At 41.2% G+C, this 18,191-nt stretch overlaps 1 protein-coding gene and 1 long non-coding RNA gene across 2 annotated transcripts; one reads left to right on the top strand and one right to left on the bottom strand.

Moving 5' to 3' along the window:
* The first annotated feature begins 140 nt into the window (after positions 1-140).
* LOC135572783 (uncharacterized) lies at positions 141-2,334 on the top strand. Its single transcript, XR_010464480.1, has 3 exons — positions 141-250; positions 457-499; positions 1,850-2,334. It is a non-coding gene; the product is annotated as an uncharacterized LOC135572783 (long non-coding RNA).
* A 4,698-nt stretch (positions 2,335-7,032) lies between these two features.
* On the bottom strand, positions 7,033-11,001 carry si:ch73-335l21.4 (E3 ubiquitin-protein ligase-like). The gene is made up of 2 exons (XM_029667259.2): positions 10,502-11,001; positions 7,033-8,308 (listed from the first exon to the last, which is right to left on the bottom strand). The coding sequence occupies exons 1-2, from the start codon at positions 10,944-10,946 to the stop codon at positions 8,250-8,252; spliced, it is 504 nt and encodes a 167-aa protein (XP_029523119.1). The 5' UTR covers positions 10,947-11,001; the 3' UTR covers positions 7,033-8,249.
* Positions 11,002-18,191: the final 7,190 nt, after the last annotated feature.

Genomic DNA, 18,191 nt, shown 5'->3' with positions numbered 1-18,191 from the left:
ATATATATATATCCTTGCATGTTTGAATTAGAGCTCCTTTAAAGTGTTTTAGATTATGATAATAATGTTATATTATTGCTATAATATATATGTGTTATATAATATGTGTTATATAACACACACACACACACACACACTCCTGCTGCTCCGTCACACGCACACTCATGCACGCACCCTGATTTTCCGTGTCTTTTTTCTTCGTGACAGACCGGGGTGATGTCGGGAAAGGACATTTTCCTATCGTTAAAGGGTGAGATACATTTTTTAAACCAGTGATTTAATTCCAAAATATTTAGTACATACGTTTTAAAGACGTGTTAGAATTAATGACCAAATTGTACTACTATTTAAACAAGAATCATTAGTATTTTATGTAAAAACATTGGAGGCCTACAGTTGTACCGCACACTCACGCACGCACGCACCCGATTTTCTGTATTTTTTTCTTCGTGACAGACGTGGTTGATGGCTGGAAAGGACATTTTCCCTTCGTTAAAGGGTGAGATACTGTTTTAAAACCATTGATTTAAGACCCAAAATATATAGTACTAACTTTTTAAAGACATGTTCGAATTAATTACCAAATTGTACTACTATTTAAACATGCATCATTAGTGTTTTTATGTAAAAACATTGGAGACCTACAGTTGTACATTATTACAAACTTTATAACATACCATTGTAGGAAAGACTATAAATTGCTTCTGAGAATCTATGTCTAACAGTCGCTTCCCAATCACCTATGTCCAGTAGCCTTCAGAAATATCTATTAGGAGGGATTCCCTTATTCACATCTCTTTTTTAATCTGTCCTGGCAGCTAAATATTCGGGGCTGTGGGTTTGCGCTAAAGCTGTGGTAACAATGTTAAAGTATATGCTCCACGTTCTGTCCCTAACTATGTGTGTGTTTCGAGACATTTTTGTTTTTTTTTGTTTTAGTTTTATAATGGTTACATGTTCATTACACACCCCTGCATTCTATATTATTAAGTAGGCTGTTGGTCTTTGATGTCCGTTATGTCAATTTGCCTTTATACATCTCATTGACCTACTGTCAACTCCCTCAGTTGTAAACATCTACAATAATCATTAGACGTACGCGTCAGAGTTATCATACCCCGTGTCGGGGTTTGTACAGAGCATGGCTAATAATCTCCAAGCTGCTCTAAGCGGTGTTGTTTGTGTGAATATTGTTTTCCATAAAGTTAATAACTCCCCCTAAAACGAAATATGAAATGACCTCTTCCCCTATCGTTAAAGCGTGAGATACATTTTTAAAACCAGTGATTTAATTCAAAATATTTAGTACCTACATTTTAACACATGTTATAATTCCAAAATGTTTACTATTTCTTACAGATAAAGGGTCCTGTTAGCCCCGACCTGTAACTGACAGTTAGACTTACAGGTTATGTCGTTGTCTTTTGTTTGTATTGTTTATGTGTCCGCTGTGCGGGGAAAATGAATACAAGCGGAACTACGTAGCTAATACTGTTGTAACTGGGGATCCTTATTGTAGCAACACACTTTTGTAGGGAAGGCAATCCTGCGCTGCGTTAGCTAAGTTTTCATGTCATCGAGTGTAGTTCATAAAGGTTGAAGAGTGTATGTTAGGATGAAGTGTGAATTCATGCCAGGAATAATAAGTGTGAAGTTTGATTTCCTCCCTTCTGTAATAAGCAGCCAATGAGGTATTTTTTCCTTTATTCATGTGTTTAATCTGAACCCGTTATAACGCCGGTTAAACTGTTATGTATGTAAGCACTTCAGAGTTATACCAAGCTAATAAGTCACTCCTAAGATAATGTTGTAAGAGTGTGCTTAACTGTATTTTTTATTTACTTTATAGTTCTCACTGAAGGGGATAATTCTCACTGAAACTACAGAATAAAGCCGCCAGTTAAAATCATGGAACGGTTGTGCTCGTGGTTACTGAAGTGAGCTACAAGACCATTATTCGTTTCGAATTCACCAACTCAAAGACGCTTGCCCGCTCCATCATAACTCCGTAAGTTTTCCCTCCCTGTGTAGATCAAACGTCCTGCCTGTAAATCCTGGGTATGCCCACATCATTAATGAATAAGATGTGTAGAAAACTGTTTAGCCATAGTTAAAGGCCTTTCATAAAGAGGCTGTCATGATTGCCTGTGCCTCATGTTTAACACGTATTGCTTGTTACCGAATACTACTGTTGTACATTTAATATCTACTAGCCGATTTCGTCGCATTTGCACAAATTCTGTCATGTTACTGTGGTCTTTTTAAAAGTCAATAAATATGTGTGTAGAGTGTACATGTTTGTTTCACTGTAGATCTGTTTAAGACCTCCTAGAAACACCTATTTCATCCCACAGCATTAATTAATAAGCTGTGTAGAAGCTGTTTAGCCATAAGTAAAGGCCTTTCATAAAGCAGCTGTCATGATTGCATGTCCCTTATGTTTAACACGTATTGCTTGTTACAGAATACTACTGTTGTACATTTAATATCCCCTAGCAGATTTTGTTGCCTTTGCACAAATTCTGTCATGTTACTGTGGTCTTTTTAAAAGTCAATAAATATGTGTGTAAAGTGTACATGTTTGTTTCACTGTAGATCTGTTTAAGACCTCCTAGAAACACCTAATTTCATCCCACAGCATTAATTAATAAACTGTGTAGAAGCTGTTTAGCCATAAGTAAATGCCTTTCATAAAGCGGCTGTCATGATAAACCTGAATCTGAAAGTACCTTTAGGATCTTTTCTTTGGGGTTCTAATCTCCCCGTGTGTACATGCACTGAAAATCCTTAGGCTGGAGCCATCTGGAAGCTCTGTGCCTGTACATATAAAGAGAACTCAATAGGAAACTAGGCTGAGAAACATTATTTAGATGGCTGTTTAATTGTTGTTTAAAGCCTGAAATGGACACAATGCCCAAGGGACCTTGTTTCTAACACACACACACACCCACACACATTCCTTGTTTCTCACACACACCCACACACACACACACATATATTCAGGTCTTAAAAATGGCTTGTTCTGGACATTTATAATGCCTATGTCCCAGCGCTATCTATAGCCCCAGACATTCCTGCTTCATAGATAACAACCATAAGGAGATAAAACTGGGGGTGGAGGGGGCATGGGCCCCAAAAGTTCAAACACCCTCTAACACATGACCACACGAACAGGGGGGGGCGGGGCGGGGGACATATTCAGTACACGTCATCAGGTCATAAGGTCAGCAATCAATCAATTTTGACACATGCCGTATCCTATTACTCTCTTTCCTCAACTTTACTGGAGCTATGGCATCAAAGGTTGTCCTTGCTATTAAAGTTATTAACTATATCATCACAAGAGATAAGGGGCGGCAGGTAGCCTAGTGGTTGGAGCGTTGGACTAGTAACCAAAATCGTTCTGCCCCTGAACAAGGCAGTTAACCCACTGTTCCTAGGCCATCATTGAAAATAAGAATTTGTTCTTAATTAACTGACTTGCCTAGTTAAATAAAGGTAAAATAAAAAAATGTAAATAAGCATAATACTGTACTTTTTCTCTCTCTCACCACTTGATGGAGCTAAACAACTAACATCTACAGCAGCTATTACCAGACACACAAACAGAAGAGTGTAGGACAAAATAAAGTTTTATTACATTAGTGCACTGACTAATATGAGAAAATGGTCACTTTTCGATGTATAAATGTTAATGATATCAGTAACTTTCATTAGGTTAGTGACATCAGTTACGTTACTTAAATATAATTCAATTTCTCAATTCTATCACAATACAAAGGGTTGGGAAATAGTCTGTTGAGATGTTGAGGCTACTTGAGTAAAGGCCCACTGCAGTCAAAAACGTGATTTTCCTGTATTTTATATATGCTGAGTTTACAAAACATTAGGAACACATGCTCTTTCCATGACATAGACTGACTAGGTGAGAACTATGATCCCTTAAGCCTTGTTCACACTGCAGGCCTTAATGCTCAAATCAGTCTTGTTTTTCCAAATCCGTTTTGGACTACCGTCTGTCCCAACAGAAAGTTACAAGTGACCAAATCGGACGTGTGTCCGTTCAGACAGCAGTCATTTGCTGACATGGCTACGCTAATTGTCCTAGTAATGACGGGTGTGTGTGCAGTGGCGTAGGCTGATTGGTGGTGGTGCTTGTGCTTAGTTCCTATCACTCAAACATTATGTGGCAGTTAAGGTGACAATGCCTGCCATGGACATTTCCCAGTTGCTTTGAATGGTCAAAATCATAGTGTTCGAACACTTCAAAAACCTCAAAGGACAAGATGATCTAACTTTCAAAACAAGTACGTTTTGGCTAGCCAACTAGCTACCTAAGTAGCTGTTTATCTTTCTAGCACATTCATTCATTTGTAAACAATGACGTTAGTTAGCGACCACATGTCCTTGTCAAACTATCAACAGAGTAGCTAGCAAACAACAAGATCTGCCAAATAACAGTTTAAAAGCAACTTCGGGGCAAATAAATCAGATTTGACAGTTCAGACGAGCACTGTATCACAATTCCAGTGGGTCGGAAAATTCCAGGAAATTATGTCATGGCTTTAGAAGCTTCTGATAGGCTACTTGACATAATTTGAATCAATTGGAGGTGTACCTGCAGATGTATTTCAAGGCCTTACCTTCAAACTCAGTGCCTCTTTGCTTGACATCATGGAATAATCTAAATAAATCAGCCAAGACCTCAGAATTTTTCAGACGAGCGCATGGCCAGGAATCAGATGTGTATCGGACTTCAAAACACTTAGGAAGGTGGCTTGAAATATCCGATTCCATGTGCTTTTTGGCTGTTCAGACTGTATGAAAAAGAACAGATTCGAATCAGATATGCAATTTTTTTTCACTTCCAATCTGAACAAGTCTTAAGAGTCCTTGATACCGTTGCTGACCATCCACCTACCAACCAAAAGACAATAATGCAGACAACACAGCTCAATCAGAGAGTAGTAGATTGTAACTAACAAACAAAGATTTGAAGGTAAAAGCCTTAGAATAGGCCAGGGAATCAAGTTAGCTCTATTTGTTACATTTCTATTTGCATTCTGCAATCTTCTGAATCTTTCAACTCACTGAACACACCCCAGGCCCATGTGAACACAGGTACAACCATTCATGTCGATTGCCTCCTCCAGAATTTCTGAGGAAAAATTATACGTCATAGTCAAATTCAAGGGAAGGCATAAACCTGATGGAAACTTGGTTGATGCCTTTAACCAAGTGTTGCGTTTATATTTTTGTTCAGTGTAGAAGTAAACTTGGAGTCACAGGTTAATATATTGTGTGGTCCTCCCACTACGACTGAGGAAAGCATGCAGTTTCTTAGGCTACAGATGAAATAAGCTATGATGAACTTCACAGGGTGGTGGAAGTGCACGGTGATGCGCTTTATACTCCTTTCCAATAGTAACATGATGATCGATGCTTGGCTGCCGTTTGACAAATCAAAATAATCTAGCTATTTTGTCTATAATCTCATCATGTAGGCTATACCCGCAATGTATCTGCAGGCTGCATCTGCAAGTTGTTGGCTGGAGCGCAACATCCAAGACCAGAGTGGGCACATTCGTTATATAACACGAAACATTTTGTGACAAAACCATCAGTAGAATTGAAAATAAGATGGAAACCCATTAAACTTGTATTTCTATTCGGTAGCCTAGACTGTAAACTCTCCTTCTAGACTGTAAACTCTCTTTCCAGACTCATTTTAAACATCTCCAATCGAAAATCAAATCTAGTCGGCTTTCTATTCCGCAACAAAGCCTCCTTCACTCACGCCGCCAAACTTACCCTAGTAAAACTGACTATCCTACCGATCCTCGACTTCGGCGATGTCATCTACAAAATAGCTTCCAACACTCTACTCAGCAAACTGGATGCAGTTTATCACAGTGCCATCCGTTTTGTTACTAAAGCACCTTATACCACCCACCACTGCGACCTGTATGCTCTAGTCGGCTGGCCCTCGCTACATATTCGTCGCCAGACCCACTGGCTCCAGGTCATCTACAAGTCCATGCTAGGTAAAGCTCCGCCTTATCTCAGTTCACTGGTCACAATGGCAACACCCACCCGTAGCACGCGCACCAGCAGGTGTATCTCACTGATCATCCCTAAAGCCATCACCTCATTTGGCCGCCTTTCCTTCCAGTTCTCTGCTGCCTGTGACTGGAACGAATTGCAAAAATCGCTGAAGTTGGAGACTTTTATCTGCCTCACCAACTTCAAACATCTGCTATCTGAGCAGCTAACCGATCGCTGCAGCTGTACATAGTCCATCGGTAAATAGCCCACCTAATTTACCTACCTCATCCCCATACTGTTTATATTTATTTACTTTTCTGCTCTTTTGCACACCAGTATCTCTACCTGCACATGACCCTCTGATCATTCATCACTCCAGTGTTAATCTGCAAAATTGTAATTATCTGCCTACCTCCTCATGCCTTTTGCACACAATGTATATAGACTATTTTTTTCTTTATACTGTGTTATTGACTTGTTATTGTTTACTCCATGTGTAACTCTGTGTTGTTGCCTGTTCACACTGCTATGCTTTATCTTGGCCAGGTCACAGTTGTAAATGAGAACTTGTTCTCAACTAGCCTACCTGGTTAAATAAAGGTGAAATAAATAAATAAAATAAATGTGCAGTACTTTATCACGCATATCTTTTTATTTGCAACAAGTCAATTTGACCAAAATATCTCTGGTGGGAAAATGTGCATAATGTTTTTATGCGATTGTTGAATATTCACATGAAAATCTGTTGCTAATTGGATGGAAAAGTAGCTATTGTGAACATTTATTTTCATGATTATTGGATAGGCCTATATGGTATGAGCTTAAACTGTCTTATATTCATAATAATGGTAAACCGAGCAGAAGTTCATAACTGTATCCTTAATTCACCTAAATGATGAACTTATTATCAGGGTAAAAGGAAGCATCAGTTACTGCTGCAACATATTTATCAAGGCCATAGATGAAAATGAACGAACAAGACAGTAATATTGGTATGCCTATATGCTTTTATTACAACAAAAAATAGGCCTAAAAAAAGTGCACAATGAAGTAAATACACTGAATTACATATTGAATTATATTAAGTTTGTGCTTGTGAACTTAGCACCAACAATATTAAATACTTATTCTAATCTTTGGAAATGGGAAGTCATAGGTTTTGGCCGGGGTAGGCCATCTTTGTAAATAAGAATTTGTTCTTAACTGACTTGCCAAGTTAAATAAAGGTTAAATAAAATAGGCTACTTCAAAGCACCAAATACAATTTCATACAAAAACATTTCATTTGGTAGCCAAATGGCTTCAGAGAAAAGCCTATATGGTCTTGTCATTTTCAGCCTTTACAATTCTGTTTTACCATTGTGTTTATGTTTGGTCACCACCAAATTATGACATGCAAGTGAGAAGAAATCGACATTTAGGCCTAGTTGGCTAATATAGAATACATAGGCTGCATTTACACAGGCAGCCCAATTCTGATATTTTGTTTACCAAATAATGGCTATTTTGACTAATCAGATCAGCTCTGGAAAAGATCTGATGTGATTGGTTAAAAGACCAATTAGTTAAAAAAAGCTCAGAATTGGGCTGCCTGTGTAAACAAAGCTATATTCCTGCTAGTTTATTCTTACAATGTGTGGAGAAAAAAACTACTTTTATATCCAACTTTCCACAAATTGACCAAATGTATTTTTTACAATGTGTGGAGAAATAAAAACATTTATATCCAACTTTCCTCAAATTAACCAAATTCACATCCTATCTTCCTAATGGGGTGCTGCCATCTAGGATCACATGGTAAAATCACGGAAAACTAGTAGGCTGTATGGGGACTAGGGAGTGAGCTTCAGAAAATGTATATTTATACCATTTGTACCATAGTTCACACATTGTATAGCCCGTACCGAATGGTAAACAGGATTCTAGAATTGCCTTCAGTGACAGGTAAAGTTTCTCGTAAATAAACCAGAGGGCTGGTAAATATGTTATTCGGGGTCAGGGATGTCGCCTTCAGCAACGGGAGATCAACGTGTACAGGTCTCCCGGTGCGAAGAGGCTATATTCCTGCTTGCTCCAACTTCCAACTGGACCCGCCAGTCTTCTACATTCTAAATACTGTAGCGTTGGCTCGTGGACAGCAACGCCCTCTCTCTGATCAATCAGGTGCAGCAGCAGCTGATTACATTTTTCCAACGAAGTCCTCATCAAATGAGGTAGCATGACATCATGGCAAGGTCTCGTAGGTCCTCATCAGTCATACAACCTGTAAGGGGAGAATAAATATGTAGGCCTATGAAAAAAACGCTAAATAGTAGGCTTCTTTGCATAGCCACGGGAAGTAAAACAAAATCTGCAGAAAAAAAACAGATATATACAGTGCCTTGCTAAAGTATTCATCCCCCTTGGTGTTTTTCCTATTTTGTTGCATTACAACCTGTAATGTAAAGGCATTTTATTTTGGATTTCATGTAGTGGACAGAAAGAAAATAGTCCAAATTGGTGAAGTAAAAAAAAAAACTTGTTTCAAAAAATATTAAAAAACAAAAAACAGAAAAGTGGTGTGTGCATATGTATTCACCCCCTTTGCTATGAAGCCCCTAAATAAGATCTGGTGCAACCAATTACCTTCAGAATTCACATAATTAGTTAAATAAAGTCCAGCTGTGTGCAATCTAAGTGTCACATGATCTCAGTATATACACACACCTGTTCTGAAAGGCCCCAGACTCTGCAACACCACAAAGCAAGGGGCACCACCAAGCAAGTGGCACCATGAAGGCCAAGGAGCTCTCCAAACAGGTCAGGGACAAAGTTGTGGAGAAGTACAGATCAGGGTTGGGTTATAAAAAAATATATGAAACTTTGAACATCCCACGGATCACCATTAAATCCATTATTAAAAATTTGAAAGAATATGGCACCACAACAAACCTGCCAAGAGAGGGCCGCCCACCAAAACTCACAGACCAGGCAAGGAGGGCATTAATGAGAGAGGAAACAAAGAGACCAAAGATAACCCTGAAGGAGCTGGAAAGCTCCACAGATTGGAGTATCTGTCCATAGGATCACTTTAAGCGATACACTCCACAGAGCTGGGTTTACGGAAGAGTGGCCAGAAAAAAAGCCATTGCTTAAAAAAATAAGGAAACACATTTGGTGTTTTCCAAAAGGCATGTGGGAGACTCCCCAAACATATGGAAGAAGGTACGCTGGTCAGATGAGACTAACATTGAGCGTTTTGGCCACCAAGGAAAACGCTATGTGTGGCGCAAACCCAACACCTCTCATCACCCCAAGAACAGCATCCCCACAGTGAAGCATGGTGGTGGCAGCATCATGCCGTGGGTATGTTTTTTCCATCGGCAGGGACTGAGAAACTGGTCAGAATTGAAGGAATGATGGATGGCGCTAAATACAGGGAAATTGTCTTGAAATTGTCTTGGAATGGCCTAGTCAAAGCCTTGACCTCCATCCAATTGAGAATCTGTGGTATGACTTAAAGATTGCTGTACACCAGTGGAACCCATCCAACTTGAAGGAGCTGGAGCAGTTTTGCCTTGAAGAATGGGCAAAAATCCCAGTGGCTAGATGTGCCAAGCTTATAGAGACATACCCCAAGAGACTTGCGGCTGTAACTGCTGCAAAAGGTGGCTCTACAGAGTATTGACTTGGGGGGGTGAATAGTTATGCATGCTCAAATATATATTTTTGTCTTATTTCTGGTTCGTTTGATAATAAAACATATGTTGCATCTTCACAGTGGTAGGCAGGTTGTGTAAATCAAATGATACAACCCCCCAAAAAATATATTTTAATTCTAGGTTGTCAGGCAACAAAATAGGAAAAATGCCAAGGGGGCCGAATACTTTCGCAAGGCACTGTATATCCAGTACCAGTCAAACGTTTGGACACCTACCCATTCAATGTTTTTTCTTTATTTTTACTATTTTCTACATTGTAGAATAAGAGTTTAAACAAACTATGAAATAACACATATGGAATCAATTAGTAACCAAAACAGTGTTGAACAAATCCAAATATATTTTATATTTGAGATTCTTCAAAGTAGCCACCCTTTGCCTTGATGACAGCTTTGCACACTCTTGGCATTCTCTCAACCAGCTTCATGAGGAATGCTTTTACAGTCTTGAAGGACTAAAAATAAAGAAAACCTTGGAATGAGTAGGTGTGTCAACTTTTGACTGGTACTGTATATATTTCACAAAAGTAGTGCACTGGGCCTTTAATAGTCCCGTATTAGCGGACACATACAGCCGTCTGCAGCGCAGGCAACCCCGCTATGCTTCTTTGTGTAGGTATAGAATATAACAACTTAAGTAGTGAAAATGCCATAACAGTAGCCATAGCCTATAAATATTAACTAATTGAATGAGTAGTCGTGTTTTATTATTGTGAAAACTAAATTACAGTACTGCAATAGAGTAGAGCAATTTACCCGCTCTCCGTTGGTCATTATTCGGAGTTAATTTGCCCCAGACGCGCCTCAGCGAACCGCGGAACCTTCCAACTACGGAATCCGAAGAGGAGTCCCTTTCCTCGGCTGAGTTCTCATGAGAAGTCTCATCATCTTCGCGATCCTCCTCGTCGTCTGTCATGCTTAGTACGCCAGATGACACCATGCGCTCAAGAATACCTTCGTCTACCCGAAGCGCTGCCCTCACTTTACCCGAGACCGAAGTTGTGTACCGGCACAGTGGGCAAACAATTGTCTTGTCCTGCCGCGAACATTCCTTCCTGGATTCCACTTCACATACCGAGGGTCGAGAAAGAGTCACGATACAGCTCTCACAAAAGATGTGCTTACACTGTAACTCACGAGGACACCGACGATCGGTGTTGTAGCTTCTGTAACAAATTCCGCACTCATGTTCTGAACACATTTTTGTTTCTCTTTGGGTGCTGTTTCATTCAACGAGAATGAACTATCTGAATGATGAGACTATGAGGCTACAGTGTGTTTAGATTTTTTTAGAGGGGGAAGTGCGTGGGAGGTAGGGATCTCACTTGACAGCTTGCCAAACATACTGTTAACAGATGACTAATCTTTTAAAATACAGTGATGTCATCAAAAAGAGAGGCAACTCCCACATAGGGTCATCACTTGTTAACTGTTAACAATGCCGCAAAGCCAAGTTAACTACAAAGGCATAAGGTTAGCAGTGTGGTTAGGGTTTACAATCACATTTTAAGAAGGTAAATGGTAGAAATGGGCAGAATTTGGCCATAATTATGACTTTGTGGCTGTGTTAACTTGTGACAACCCTCACATTATTGAGCCATAACCCTTCTCCCACTCTTTATCCACACTTACTTTATACTGTATATATAATAAGGTTAGTGGGCCATTCTGCTACAGTTTGGACATTGTCTGTCTGATATTATCACAAACATTTCCCAGATATAATAGAGAACCATAAATGTAAGACAAAGTGCTTGAGTCAGGGTTTCCTGTCTTGTGAAATACAGTGATTTTGATATTATTCTGCATCAAGCTGGCCCCTGTCTGTGCATCAAGCTGGCCCCTGTCTGTGCATCAAGCTGGCCCCTGTCTGTGCATCAAGCTGGCCCCTGTCTGTGCATCAAGCTGGCCCCTGTCTGTGCATCTGTCTGTGGGGAGAGGAGAGACCAGGGAAGATACTAGTGAAAGTCTTTATAGAATTCCAGATCCCTTGGTAAAATCCCTCTGGGCTTTTTCTTGATGACATCAGACTACTTTGTAACTGCACCAAACTGGACAGAACAGGACTGAGCCATGACTAGCCTGGTTGCTGTCTCTGTTCAGCTATTACATTAAACTCCTTGCCACTACCTGTCATTTCCCAAAGACAGGAGTGGGGAGTGGAATGTTAGCTAAAAAGACTGATACCCAGACTAAGCCATGACTGCCAGGAGATCAGACTGACACAACTTCCTATGCTATCCCATAGCCTATCTGCTAATACCATAACCCATACATAAACCCACATTAGTCACGTACGACCCATATGTCTCACTGTTGTCTACTCTTTATTCTCTTCTCTGTATACATCAATGAGGTCGCTCTTGCTGCTGGTGAGTCTCTGATCCACCTCTATGCAGACGACACCATTCTGTATACTTCCGGCCCTTCTTTGGACACTGTGTTAACAACCCTCCAGGCAAGCTTCAATGCCATACAACTCTCCTTCCGTGGCCTCCAATTGCTCTTAAATACAAGTAAAACTAAATGCATGCTCTTCAACCGATCGCTACCTGCACCTACCCGCCTGTCCAACATCACTACTCTGGACGGCTCTGACTTAGAATACGTGGACAACTACAAATACTTAGGTGTCTGGTTAGACTGTAAACTCTCCTTCCAGACCCATATCAAACATCTCCAATCCAAAGTTAAATCTAGAATTGGCTTCCTATTTCGCAACAAAGCATCCTTCACTCATGCTGCCAAACATACCCTTGTAAAATTGACCATCCTACCAATCCTCGACTTTGGCGATGTCATTTACAAAATAGCCTCCAATACCCTACTCAACAAATTGGATGCAGTCTATCACAGTGCTATCCGTTTTGTCACCAAAGCCCCATATACTACCCACCATTGCGACCTGTACGCTCTCGTTGGCTGGCCCTCGCTTCATACTCGTCGCCAAACCCACTGGCTCCATGTCATCTACAAGACCCTGCTAGGTAAAGTCCCCCTTATCTCAGCTCGCTGGTCACCATAGCATCTCCCACCTGTAGCACACGCTCCAGCAGGTATATCTCTCTAGTCACCCCCAAAACCAATTCTTTCTTTGGCCGCCTCTCCTTCCAGTTCTCTGCTGCCAATGACTGGAACGAACTACAAAAATCTCTTAAATTGGAAACACTTATCTCCCTCACTAGCTTTAAGCACCAACTGTCAGAGCATCTTACAGATTACTACACCTGTACATAGCCCACCTATAATTTAGCCCAAACAACTACCTCTTTCCCAACTGTATTTAATTTATTTATTTATTTTGCTCCTTTGCACCCCATTATTTTTATTTCTACTTTGCACATTCTTCCATTGCAATACTACCATTCCAGTGTTTTACTTGCTATATTGTATTTACTTTGCCACCATGGCCTTTTTTGCCTTTACCTCCCTTCTCACCTAATTTGCTCACATTGTATATAGACTTGTTTTTTTTTTGTTTTTTTTTTACTGTATTATTGACTGTATGTTTGTTTTACTCCATGTGTAACTCTGTGTCGTTGTATGTGTCGAACTGCTTTGCTTTATCTTGGCCAGGTCGCAATTGTAAATGAGAACTTGTTCTCAACTTGCTTACCTGGTTAAATAAAGGTGAAATAAATAAATAAATAGTCACACTGGCTCAGATACCCTTTGATTTCCACCTTATTTGATATGCCCTTGATCAGCTTAATACAACTTTGATATTAAACAAGCTGATAGTTAAACCACATGCTCTGCAAGAATATGTTATGAAAACACAACAACAGATACTATTGTATATGTTTCTGTTCGCCGTCTGTAATCCCTCATATGGCTTTTCCCTTCCCAGAAATCCCAGCAGCTCCCTCTTTCTGACACTCCGGGGTGGTGTTGGGTCAAAGACGTGACAACAGTCTTCTGCCTCCACGGTAATCCTCCAGACAAAGCCCTGGACCTATCAGGTGACCCGGGAACTCTTTTCATGGAGATTTCCTCCTCCTACAGTCAAAGCCAAGAGTAACAGGATCTTGGGAAGGATGAGACATCTGAAAGAATCTAGACTGTACTCCTTGATGTGTTGTGTCCTCCGGGAACCATTTTCCTCTGTGCTTAACACCTGTAGATGTACTTACTGTAAAAAGGGATCCTGTATGTAGTTATGTTAAGAACAAAACAGTTTAGAACTTGTACTGAACAGAAAAAGAGGCATTGGGCCAGTTTCCCGGACCCAGATAAAGCCTATTCCTTGACCAGAAAACATTTCAATGGAGATTCTCACAAACTGTACACTTTACTTTCCTTTACATTCTCTTTCTCATTCCCTTTCCTATTTCCAGTTCAACCCCATAAAATAACCAAATGACACACTGTTTGACCTTTGTCATGGGAAGTACCTAGATTCCTTCATTCGAAATAACACCCACATGGGTTCATGTCTATTTTGAAAGTGAGTCATCCTATAGTGAGTGAAAGATTGCAACATCCAGTCTTGCACGTACAGTATGATGACTCAATAAGATACGACCTCATGAACTGTCATACATCACCAAACACGCCACCTTGGGTTTCTTCACTGTACCCAGACCAAAAACTGATTGAACGCGCTGCTCAGTTATGTATAGAGCCATGTCATCATGGAATGCTCTGCCACCAGAGGTTAATCAGGCAAAAACCAAGTTTAGCTTTAAAAAAACATTGCTTTTCTTAAACATGGCTTTCGGACAAGATACCCCCCATGGCTATTCAACTCAATGGATTCCCCTTTCAGTGAGTGGACAGGTCAGTGGAGTTAGGGAAATGAAGAGTGGTCTGCCTCTTCATCAACAACAAATGGTGTGCTGACTAGAGCGTAGTGGAACTCTCGACCCATTATTCACCCGTCTTGGAATACCTGATGGTCCAATACCGAATCTACCTCTCGAGGGAGTTTTCAGCTGTTATCGTGACTGTTGTATACATTTCACCTCAGGACAAGAAAAATAACAATCTGGAACTTAACGAACTGTAAGAGACTATAAACAAGCAGGAAAACTTGCGACGCGGAGGCTGCTTTTCTTGTTGCCGTCGATTTTAATTATTCGTCATTAAGGCACGTGATGCCCTATTTTCATCAACACGTCTCCTTCGCCCTCAGGGGCGATAAAGACCACTGTTACTCTACCACAAGCAAGCACACAAGGCCCTCCCTCGTCCCCCATTTGGTAAATTAGATTATGACTCCGTACTCCTGATTCCTGTTTACAAGCAGAAGTTCAAAACAGGAAGTACCCGTGACTCGCTCCTTTGAGAAATGGTCATCAGAATCAGAGATTGTGCTACAGGACTGCTTTGCTAGAGTTGATTAGAAACTGTTACTCTACCCACAAGCAAGCATACAAGGCCCCCCCCCCCACCCCTTTCAACAAATGATATCATGACTCCGTACTCCTGCTTCATGTTTACAAGCAGAATCTCAAACAGGAAGTACACATGACTCGCTCTGTTGAGAAATGGTCATCAGAATCAGAGATTATGCTACAGGACATCTTTGCTAGGGCTGACTGGAATATGTTCAGAGTCTCTGCTGATAAAATCAACAAGCTTACGACCTTCGTCACCGGGTTCATTAGGAAATGCATCAGCGTGAAGGTTCGCTGCTTTCCCAATCAAAAGCCCTGGATTAAGACCGAGGCTGGCATTAAACTAAAGGACATGGCTACCGCACCCAGGGCTATCTCAGACAACCCTGAGGCTACGGTTGAGGACAGGGGCCAAAGGAAGACCCAGCCGTGATCTGCCCAATAATACCTCTCTACCAGTTGAAGTCAATACATTTTTATGCACACTTCGACAATAACAACACCGTGCCGTGCGTGAGGGACCCTACCGACCCAGAGGACTGGGTGATCTCGCTCTCCAAGGCCAATGTAAGGTCTTTAACCTGGTCAACATTCGCAAGGCCTCGGGGCCGGACGTTATTCCAGAGTGTGATCTCAGAGCATGGGCAGAACAGCTGACAGGCATATTCACAGTCATTTTCAACCTCTCATTAGCCCAGTCTGTAATCCCCAAGTCTTAAGGTTACCCCCATCATTCCTGTTCCCAAGAACATTATAGCTTCATGAAACAATAACTGCTGCCCTGTAGCACTCACACCTGTAATAATGAAGTGCTTTGAAAGGCTGGTTATAGCGTACATCAACTTCATAATCCTAGACACCCTTGCTCTCCACACTGTCCTCACCCACCTAGATAATCACCTTGGACTTACAATGGTCCACACACACACACAGTCTGTTGAAAAGGTTCAGCATGGGTCCTCAAATCCTCAATAAGTTTTATAGTTGCACCATCGAGAGCATTTTGACTGGCTGTATCACTGCTACAGAGGGTGGTGCGGACAGCCCAGTACATCACGGGGCCGATCTTCCTACCATCCAGGACCTCTATGTAAAGCAGTATGAAAGGAAGGCCAGGACAATCATTAAAGCCACCCAAGCCATAGACCCATCATACTCAACTCTGGACCTCGAAGCCAGTTCCACACCATTTTTTCATTGTTCTCTCTAATCAGGAACTGATTTAGACCTGGGACACCAGGCGTGTACAATTTATTATCAGGTAGAACAGAAAACAAGCAGGCTCCGGACCTCATAGGGTAAGAGTTTGAATACCCCTGCCATAGACTGTTCTCTGCTTCTGCATGGTAAGCGGTACCAGTGCATAACGTCTGACACAAACAGGCTCCTGAACAGCTTCTATCTCCAAGCTATAAGACTGCTAAATAGCTAACAGAATGGCTACACAGACTATCTAAGCTGACCTTTGTATTACATTTTGCACACTCACAGGACTTTACACACTCACGCACACTGACACTCCAACACGCACATGCTTAATTTGCTCACAAACACATCATATGCACACACATTTATACTGACTCTACAAGCACACACACTGACATACAAATCATCATATCTGTTTATAATATATCTTGATGTTTAGTCAACAACACATTTCACTGCACCTATCTGGTGTATGTGACAATAAACAAGTTCCATGGTCTCTCCTATCATTGCCATGCAGATGACTCAACTACTTTTCACATTCCCCCCTTCTGACACCCAGGTGGCGACACGCATCTCTGCGTGCCTGGCAGATACCTCAGCTTTGATGTCAGCCCACCACCTCAAGCTCAACCTCGACAAGACGGAGCTGCTCTTCCTCTTGGGGAAGGCTTGCCCGCTCCAAGATCTCTGCATCACAGTCGACAGTTCCACAGTGTCAACCACCCAGAGTGCAAAGAACCTTGGCGTGACTAGGATCTGCAAACATCAAAACAGTGACTCGCTCCTGCTGGTTCATCCGCAGAGGACGACCTTTCCTCACACAGAAGCAGCGCGGGTCCAAATCCAGGCACTCGTCATATCAGGTCTTGCAACTTACCCAGAATGCCGTAGCCTGCCTGATGTTCAACCTTCCCGAGTTCTCCCAGTCACCCCACTCTCCACTGGCTTCCAGTCGAAGCTCGCATCCACTACAATACCATGGTGCTTGCCTATGGAGCAGCAAGGGGAACTGCCCCTCCCGAACTACAGGTTGTGCTCAAACCCTACATCCCAACCTGAACACACAGTTCTGCCACCTCTGGTCTCCCTGCGGGAGGTCAGCTCCCGCTCAGCTCAGTCAAAGCTCTTCTCTGTCCTGGCACCCTAATGGTGTAACCAGCTTCCCCCTGATGCTACGACAGAAGAGTCCCCATCCATCATCCAAAAACGTCTGAAATCCTACCTCGTCAAAGAGTACCTTAAATAAGACATCTCAGTCTTATCCCCCCCTCTCCTCCCCCAAAATAAATAAACCTTGCATTTTCTACTAGCACTGCTGATAACTTCTTTATTTAGGTAAAATGTACTTACTATGACTGTGATATGTGGTTATCTTACCTAGTTATCTTAAGATGGATGCATTAACTGTAAGTCGCTCTGGATAATTGTTTTCTAAATGACTAAAATGTCAATCTTTCAGGGATTTTTTTGTATTGCTTGTTAAACAAAACCGCTTACTCTAAAAATAATATTTCCCTTTTCTTTTTTTGAGCATCCAATGTGTATTATTCATATTATACAGTCTTTTTTTTATCAAGGATGCCAATAATTATGGGTCAGACTGTATATTAATATGTATATGTGAATAGTGTGTAAATATTAATGTATAATTGTAACACATATTCACACAAAAAAATCATAACACAGTGCGCGTGCACAGACACACACAATATTTGTGAAATGGGCAAAGGGTGATCTGTTCATGTTCTGTTTTTGGCTACCTATTTTATTTATTTATTTAACCTTTATTTAACTAGGCAAGTCAGTTAAGAACAACTTCTTATTTACAATGACGGCATACCCTGGCCAAACCCTAACCCGGACCCATTGTGTGCCGCCCTATGGGACTCCCAATCACG

The sequence above is a fragment of the Oncorhynchus nerka genome, linkage group LG8 (genome assembly GCF_034236695.1).
Source record: "Oncorhynchus nerka isolate Pitt River linkage group LG8, Oner_Uvic_2.0, whole genome shotgun sequence".
Lineage (NCBI taxonomy): Eukaryota > Metazoa > Chordata > Actinopteri > Salmoniformes > Salmonidae > Oncorhynchus > Oncorhynchus nerka.
This window is presented reverse-complemented; position numbering and strand designations above follow the sequence as displayed.

Bases quoted from the DNA above. Each gene is read 5' to 3' on its own strand.
- si:ch73-335l21.4 (XM_029667259.2), bottom strand. From the start codon at position 10,946: ATGTGTTCAGAACATGAGTGCGGAATTTGTTACAGAAGCTACAACACC. The intron at 8,309-10,501 runs GTAAATTGCTCT...CTCCCCTTACAG, and splicing joins TAATGACCAACGGAGAGCGG to GTTGTATGACTGATGAGGAC.